Source organism: Tasmannia lanceolata, unplaced genomic scaffold (assembly GCF_043159265.1).
Source record: "Tasmannia lanceolata isolate RefF3 unplaced genomic scaffold, GAP_Taslan_0.1 ptg000008l, whole genome shotgun sequence".
NCBI lineage: Eukaryota > Viridiplantae > Streptophyta > Magnoliopsida > Canellales > Winteraceae > Tasmannia > Tasmannia lanceolata.
Genome location: NW_027518685.1, coordinates 36,557,453 through 36,566,738, shown reverse-complemented (window position 1 = coordinate 36,566,738; position 9,286 = coordinate 36,557,453). Strand labels below are relative to the sequence as shown.

The window sequence follows — 9,286 nt, the reverse complement described above, 5'->3', positions numbered from 1 at the left end:
TGACTCGCCTGGACTAGGCACTGACACTGATTCACTCGACTTGACTAGACTTGACTTAGCAATAAAATAAGATGGAAAAACATCAGAACTCCAGTTTGAAAGATTTTCTGTTGCAGGTGCAATCTGACTCTGAGGTTCAGTAAAGGTATCATTACTCTGAATAACTGCCACCAGCACATCTTCACAATCTGTCTCTTCTTGTTCTTCAGAATAGTAATCAACATCAGGCACATTTTCTTCAAACAAAGATTCCAGCACATCTGGCTCAAGGTAGACTAACCAGTCCTCAACAGTTTTCTCAACATAATATATCGGCGGTTCTGTTTCTGGGAGAGCAAGGCCACTGAATATTTCAAAACCGGGTATCATGATCCCTGTCACTGAGTCATACCATGGTTCAGAAAACCCATAGTATGGAAAGGTCTCACCTTCTTTGATAAAATGACCATTCATTGATAAGGGATATGGAGCCATTAGGAGTACCCTTCCGGTGCGGCGGATTTCTTCCTTCAATTTCAACAATTTTTCCATGGCTTCCTCCTCCTCTTCAATAGGTACATATCCAAGACCGAAAATTCCATGGTTTGCTTTGATTGGGCGCCAGTGAGATGCCTTGCTTGGATCACGGCCCAAATTCATACCAGGGAAGTAGTTCATTTTTCTCATCATCTTGGCCACCACAGAACTGATGGCGAACGGCAAACACAACTCCTCCCGAGAGGCATCCTTGTAAGAGATAACAGCAACCTCGAATGCGAAACCATTCAAGTTGTAGTCATCTGCTTTTGCAACTGGAAGGATCAAAGTTTCTCCTGTTATCTGCCCTATTTCTGGCTCTTCATCACCTCTGACAGTGAACAACTTCCCCTCTTTGATGAACTTCAATTTTTGGTGAAGGGTTGAAGCAACAGCACCTTCCTTATGCAACTAGGGACGTCCTAGAAGCATATTGAACGAGGCTTTGATATCAATAACTTGAAACTCAACCTCAAATTCTTGACCGCCCATAACGATCTTGGTGGTGAGGACTCCGACCACATTTCTGCGGGTGTTGTCATATGCGAGGATACCAAGGGTTGATTCGGCAAAATCAGTGGGACCGAAACCCAAGGTAATGGCAGTTCTTAATGGACACACATTCAACGTGGATCCGTTATCTACCAACACAGATGGTACTTTCTTGCCTCTACAGACAATAGTGACATGAAGAGCTCTAGCATGATTCCGACCTTGAGGAGGCAGCTCTTGATCTGAGAAACTAATGGCCCTGGTGGCCTGGGTTAGAGCAACAACTTCAGCCAGTTGCTCCGGAGATATCTCTGAGGATACCTGTGTTGTATTCAATTCTTTTAACACAGCCTCTCTATGTTTCTTTGATGCTATCAATAATCCCCATACAGATATAACAGCCTGAGTTTTCTTTAACTGCTGCACAACTTCATCATCTGGATCTTTCACATATTGCGGCTCCTCTCCTCGAGCCAATGCCCCTGGATTTTCGACTCTCAATTCAACAGGTTTGAAAATTCTTCCGCCCCTTGTCACATGTCTGACTTCATCCAATTCAGGCTCATCATAAGTGATAATTTGAGGGACTTGTGGCTCATAGGTGATTACCAAGGGAGGTACAGACTCTCTTAGGTGTGATTCATCACAGAATATGATTTGGGGTTCAGAGATGGGTTCTAAGGCACATATGAGGGTAAGAGGGTCAAACTCAGGATCTCCTATGGTTATGGCATTAACGGCAGCAGGAGGATTTGCATGACCAGGTAATGGGTTTTGGGTGACATTGGGTCTTGGCTGGAATGCAATGACTTTCTCATCAATGAGTTTCTGGATTCTAAATTTCAAGGCAATGCTGTTGTCAGTAAGATGACCAGGACCTCTGTGGTACTCACAGTGTAGGTCAGCTCGCCAACTTGCAGGTAGAGGATTGGGGGGAGGCTGGATGGCAGGTAAGGTTATGCGACCTGAAGCAAGACACTGCTTAAGCACCTCTGAAGATGGAATGGGAAGAGGGGTAAATTCTACCCGGGTTTGTTGCCAATGTGCGGTTGCGGTTTGAGCATAGTCCATTACTAAAGGTTCTTGGGACCTAGAGGATTGAGCATTGGAATGGGAAATACTATTGACTTGGGCTGGAGGGGACTTTTTGAAATCTCTGGGGTTTGGGTTGCTACGGTTGAATACACCTTGAGCCATAGCCTCCTCTATCTGGGTGCCAGCCACAATGAAGTGTTTGAAGTCTGGATAGTATTGCAAAGACATGTGATACTGGAGCTGGGGGGAAATATTTTTCATGATTATCTGGACTTGTTCTTCCTCAGACGGGCGCTCCATCATCTGAGCTGCTATTCTCCTCCATCTTTTCACAAAAATCAAAAAGGATTCCCTCAAGTCTTGCTTTGTTCTCTCTAAATCCTTTCTGGTGATTTCTGTCCCATCATCATATTTGAATTGCCTGATGAACTGCTCGCCGATATCCTTCCATGTCCTGTAACGAGTCTTGTCCAAGACCATGAACCATCTCCTCGCAACCTTGGTTAGGGAAACTGGGAACAATTGAGCCATTTGCTCAGAAGATAAGCCTTGAGGCTGACACATGATGGTGAACATTTGCAAATGTGTGATTGGACAACCCACACCATCATATTTGTCGAAATCGGGCATTTGAAAATTGGCAGGAAGGCGAATTTTGGGAAATAAAGTAAGATCACTGGGATTGAAACCACCCTGGTCTTGAAACTGAATGCCTTGAACTTTCCTGGTAAGAGTCTCTAATTTCTCCATAACAGACTTATCAACCATGGACTGAGAAGGCCTACTGTGATTCTCGCTGTACTGCTCTTTTTCTAAGTCTTCTTCGACTTTATCAGGGATATTGATGAACACTGTTTGGGCAGGTGCTATTGGAGTAGCTGCTTGGCGCATAGGCCCTTTATCCTTGGACAACGACGGTCCCAACTTTTCAGAAAGCTGAGCCTTGATAACTCGGTTTTCTTCTTTGAGTTCTTGAAGCTGTTGGAGAATCAAGGTAAGAGTATCGGTAATAGCAGCGGGTGGAGGACCATCTTGGTTGTCTGCCATTGGTGAGGACGAGGACGGGAAAGAAGGAGATGCTGGGGTTCTTAGAGAAGGTGGCGGAGAAACAGATTTCCTCTCTAACCGCGAAGAGACCCGAACCCAAGGAGTATTAGGGTTAGCTATGATGTTTATTGCCCTGTAATATCCGAAAGACATATTTTAAAATCAGAGAGAAGAATAGACGATGATGCACACATAGACAAAGATAATGAAAGAGAAGGATGGACTTTATTGATCAATCATTAAAATTTGAGTACATGGTTCAATCTTTCAAAGATAAACATGGAACTAAGCATTCTTTTTAGACTTCTTCTTCGGACGACAATCTTCCTCAACTGACTCCTTTAAAGGTTTGATGATTCTGGCATCCCAAGCAGATGAAACAGCTTTGACAATCTTGGGCTTGAGACCCTCAGGCGGATAGAAATGATGAAGGGGAGGCACAATGGATTGCTCCCTTCCATACTGACGCTGAATCCTGGCAGGAACATAAAAGGAAGTCTTTTTGAGACTAAGAAGGAGAACGTAGTTAGCTTCTCCGGTGTTGAAGACAGCTTCTTGGATTCCGGGAATTTGCCAATAAATCTGATCTTCTTGGCGAGAATTTAACCATTCAACCCAATCGCTTTTATGATTGAAAGAAACATCATGACGCCATTCACTGAAGGTGTATAACGTATGATCAAAATGGACAGGAGCTGCAATTTTTAGCTTGTGGCATAACCACACTTGAAGTAATGCAGGACATCCTGAGAAAGACCCAACGAAAGAGCGAATATAAGAGCTTGGACCTGAACTGGCATGAAGGTGAGCCATATCATCCAATCCATTGAAAGTTTCTGCAAGCATAGTAGGAATTGGATTGGCGCCACGATCCATTTGATCAACGAGGTCCAGAAGAACAGATGACGCAAAGCAAGAAGGCTGGACAGTGAGGAACCTAGCAAAGGAGCAGAATCTCAAAGCGCGCCGTCGAGCTTTTTGAATATCAACAGCACCAATGTATCCAACAGGAGGGTAAATGTCAATCAGTCGCTGCATGGACACTTCTTGGCCTTTCATGAAAGAGTTCATGGATTCATCTGGATTATCCATCAAGCAAAGGAACAAAGGACGATAATCTGGAACACAGGATGGCTTCACTAGAGGGCCATCCACAGGATATTCCAATAAGGCACACCATTCTTCAAAGGTGGGACACATTTCTTGGTTGCCAAAACGGAAGACATGATGATCGGGATCCCAACACTCTGATGCGGCATAGAGTAATCCCCAATCGAGCTTGATGGTTGCCACGTAGCCGAAGAGATTTTTCTCTTGTTCACTTATGGCGTAGATATGGGATTCTCTTAATGTACCACGGATCCAATCAAGAATTGTACGAGTAGACATAGTGCCCGTAAGCCAAGAGAAGGGATATAAGAATGATCAGGATTACATGAACACGAGATTGGGATAAGTTCCTGCCAGTACAAGGAAAGTATGAATACATGATCGAATCACACGATAGAAGAATGAAAGGCATACGATCGAAAGATTAGATGAGATAGCATAAGATTGCTTTCAACGGATAGATCATGAATGACTAATCCTATGAGATCTTTGGAAATGATAGGATTTATATCCTAACCCCTAAAGGAAAATTTATTTTTTTTAATCTCGCACATTTTAACAGTGTGACCTGAAGGCATCAACCCTAATCCTAATCAAGCGGAGTGGAGAGAGGATCTCGACTCATGACTTTGTTCGTGTATCTAAGGACCGATCGTAGCCATTGGAAGATGGACTACGGCATAATCTAGACACAAATGGGTAGGATATCCTAAACTAGGCTCACACACGTGATGCACATGTGTTCGTATACTACATGCATGTGTGGGTTAATCTAGGGGTAAGGCCAAGAGTTTCCTTAGCGCGAATCCATGTTCGATATACTGTACCAGTGTCCGGCGTATCAGTACGTGAACAAGGGATCCGTTTACGCACCATAAAGGTACTAGGCTAAGGGTGGAATGCTTCTCTAGCACAGAGGCACCAGGTGATGAAATCCCAGTCAACCATGCTAGATAACACTCCGGGTTCCTAAAATAGGATGTGTGTGCACGTGAGATGCAGAGTTTAGATGCAAGTGATGTAAGTGTGTGCAATATGTTTGCGCAATCTATGATGCCTCCAGGTTTTGTTAGATTAAGTTCAAGTAAAATGTGATGAGAAAATAAAACAAGACAAACTAATCTGACAAGTATACAAGAGATAGAGTTTTCATGAGCCAGTTAAAATAGATTCAAATAAGTTATCCTTTGGAATTGTGATGAAGTTAGGTGGTCCCCAGCAGAGTCGCCAAACTGTGGTACCCAGATCCCGCGAGAGGGGTGGGGCGCGAGCCGCCGCGCCTCTCTCTTGGTCTCTCGTATCCACGCGATTGGCGTGTGCATTTTAATGTTGATTTGAATTAATCTTTCCTGTGAACTTGGGATCACTAAGGCAATCCGAATTCCACACGAAAGAGGCTGACAGAGTCGCCACCTAAATGTGGGATCTAGGACCCGAAATTAACCAGAAATCTAGACTCGCTACCTGGTTACGAGAATGGAAGGTATGGGGAGTTATCCGCCACATGCACCATTCCTGCCCGATAATCGGTCTTCGATTCCAAAAGCTAACTCTTTTAAATTTATTTTAAATGGCTCATTCAACTCTATGTTAATGTGCGAACTAAGTGACATGCATCCTATGATCTAATTTCAATGTGAATCCTAAATGTGTATCTTGATTTATTAATTTGTCTGGATTCAATCTAAGTGAAAGTTCTCCTAGAATTCTAATTTCATGGAAAGTCCTAAGTGATTTGATTAAGCATTTACAAGAAAATTAATATACAAAACACCACAATTTGTTGTGGTGCCGACTCGCGGGTGGTATGCCATCAGACATCCAAGCTGCCTACGTACCCAAGCCTCACTGGGATCAGAGTCGACGTAGTTCGGTGCACCTAAGCTAAGCTACATATGCCTAACTCAACCAAGACACCGACTTAGACGGGATTGACTGTTTCAACAGTTTTAAGAGAAGTTATTTAATTCAAGTTGAGGATTTTATTATCTTAGGATTTCATCTAAGATGCTATATGATTCTTATCTAAATGCAAGTTGTCCCTTAGACTAATGCAGGTTAGCCTACATCCTAGTTTACTAGGCTTGTCCTAGGGAAAGATTGGGTGACTAGTGTAACTAGACCTATGGCACGGTTACTATACATAGCAAACGTCCGTGATGAGGCTGGACTCCTAACTCTAGGACTCCCTAAAACCTAAGACTCCCTAAAACTTAGGACACGACACGACACCGGTGTTCCTAAATTGGGCTCTAAGGGTCCTTACGACGGAAACCGTGATCCAACGGTTCCGAAAGACACAAGACAAATCGATTTAAATTCTCGAGGTTAGTGAAAAAAGGGATGGAAGAGATGATGAAATAGTGTGAGGGAATGAGAAAGATAGAGAAAGGTGCGACTGAACTTGGGAGTGCCAAATTGCCTACGTACCCCGCGATGGGGATCAAGCCACACGTAGTTCCGCTGGGGAGGTTGCTTGGATTTTGGAAAACAGGATTGGTATTTGGATCAGGAATCGGGTTTGTATTTGAGCATTGGACTTGAGATTCAGAAACATTGATTTAGCAATGGGATTTTGGAATTGGGAATTTGCATCAAAGAATTGAGCATATAGGAATCATCAAGGGTTTGAATTTTGGGAATTCAAAATGGGCGGGCTTATGAGATTCGGCCAAATGGATTCAGACATGCGACTCGGATTGTGTTGGGATATGACTTGGTTAGGCAAAAGGGAGGAAGTTCTATTAGGTGTAAAAGGGCATTAGTAGAATAGGGGAATGACTCGGTTGTGACATGGAAGGCCGCAACTTGGTCGAATGCGACTCGGTTGCATTGGGATGGGTTGATTAAGGAATTGGATTGAGTCAACTAAGGGGAGAGTCCAATCGGTTAAAGAGGTTGAGCATACTCGACTAGAGAGTTGGGTCAACTCGACTAGGGAGGTTGGCTAGAGTTGACTCAGTTGAGCTGGGTTGGGATCCCACTTGGTTGGATTGTATTGGGACGATTTGACTTAAGCTGCAGGTGGCCTGGCTGGGTTAGATTTAATGTAACCAGATTTATGGATAAATGGTGTGCCTCTGTGAGTGGACAAAGGTATGGCTTGGGTTGATGTGACTCGGTTGAGTTGTGCTAGGGTCAGGTTAGGTGGGGTTAATGGTTTAATTGGATTGGATTGGGTTAATGGTCAAGGTCAAGTGCGGGTTGACTTGGCTTAGACTGGATTGGAACGGGTTGAGCGCGGATTGGGATGCGGCTTGAGGTTTGGGTGGTTGGAGTATCTTAGGAACCAATAGGGCAAAGTGGCTCTTAAGGGGAATGAATTAATTGGGCCGAATGGGCCCGATGGCCGGGTTAACTGGGTTGGCCGGGTCTATTGTAGGGGTGTATGAGGGTACTGTTGGGTGGCATGTGGTGTATGATGTGTGGCTATGGTTATAGGGTTTAAGGCTTATGGGTATGGGGTTTAGGTGTGGTTAATGGTTAGGTTGGATTGGGTTAATGGTTAGGGTCAAGTGAGTCGGGTCTAAGTTAGGAGCAAACCCGAGACTAGCCATGGTCTAACTAGGAGGAAGCAGGGTACAAACCAGGGTGCGGACCAGGGTGCACCAGGGTGCGAACCAGCAGGGAACCAGGGTGCGAACCAGCAGGGGAACCAGGGTGCAACCAGCAGGGAACCTGGGTGCAACCAGCAGCGAACCTGGGTGCAACCAGGGTCTAACCAGAGTGCGAAGCAGCAGGGAACCAGGGTGCGAACCAGTATCGAACCTGGGTGCAACCAGCAACGAACCTGGGTGCAACCAGGGTCTCACCAGAGGCTAACCAGGGGGAACCAGGGTGTGAACCAGGGTACGAACCAGAGTACAACCAGGGGCTGGCCAGGGTGCGAATTAGCAGGGAACCAGAGTGCGAACCAGCAGGGAACCAGGGTACGAACCAGCAGGGAACCAGGGTGCAACCAGTATCGAACCTGGGTGCAACCAGCAGCGAACCTGGGTGCAACCAGGAGCTAACCAGAGGCTAACCAGGGGGAACCAGGGTGTGAACCATTAGGGAAAAATAAAAATGAAGATAAGATGGGTTAAGAGAAGAGGGAAACATGTATAACTTCAAAGTCTACCATCAAGAAGAATATGAGTAAAGATTGATCCTAGATGCTTCCTAACATGGTTTTTCTTTTAAAGTAAAAGATATGCATGAAAACAGACCCTACATAGAATTGAAATAAATGCCTACCTCTTTGAAAACCCACTTTGTGTTTGATTTTTCTTTGATGTTAATTCCTTGAAGATGATTCCTTGCTTGATAATGACCGCTTTTGATATATATCACCCAACGTATAAAATCACCCGATCCGGCAAGGATGGCCGAACCCTTGAAGAGATGAGGGAGAGGGATGAATTTTCTAAGAGAGGGGTTCTTTTTCTTCTTTTTTTTGGATGGTGGGATGAGAGGGTATTTATAGGAGAATGGGATAGGAGGTTAGGTGAGGTTAGGTGAGGTTAGGTGAGGTTTGGATGGTTAGGATGAGAGGAGAGGTTAGGTGAGGTTAGGTGAGGTTTGGATGGTTAGGATGAGAGGAGAGGTTAGGTGGTTTTGGATGGTTAGACCCAGGTCAAGATCTGCCATTGATCTAACGATTTACGGAAATCGAGTCTCGGAATGGAATCAGGGTCCGGGCTATGAAGTGACCCTAGCTTATTTTGTCCCGATTGATGATCCGTAAAGTCAGATCAAGATATTAATGACCTAAAACATATAAATTAATGATAGAGGGGGTTCTCACATGGATTTGACACACTAAATTCACCAATCAGGGTATTTTTCAATTTTTCGAATCTAATCATCTCACCAGGTACATCTCTTTATCATTTTGTTTTTTTCAAAAAATTTGAGGATGCATACTTTACCAATGAAATTCTACGGATCAATATATTAGGTTATTGTTGGTTAAAGTAAAGCAAAATGTGGGTGTCTACAGGTGCTGATCTCAGTTTGGCCTTCGGAACTCATTTTTATACCATGTAATGGAATGCCATTTGGGTCCCAACATGTTGGTACACCACCATGGCCATTTAAGTCCTTT

At 44.3% G+C, this 9,286-nt stretch overlaps 1 protein-coding gene across 1 annotated transcript; it reads right to left on the bottom strand.

Annotated features, from left to right (window-relative positions):
- Positions 1-3,210: 3,210 nt before the first annotated feature.
- On the bottom strand, positions 3,211-8,937 carry LOC143883605 (uncharacterized). The gene is made up of 2 exons (XM_077386948.1): positions 8,437-8,937; positions 3,211-4,550 (listed from the first exon to the last, which is right to left on the bottom strand). Exon 2 carries the CDS (start codon positions 4,477-4,479, stop codon positions 3,376-3,378), a length of 1,104 nt encoding a protein of 367 aa, XP_077243063.1. The 5' UTR covers positions 4,480-4,550; positions 8,437-8,937; the 3' UTR covers positions 3,211-3,375.
- Between the last annotated feature and the right edge of the window lie 349 nt (positions 8,938-9,286).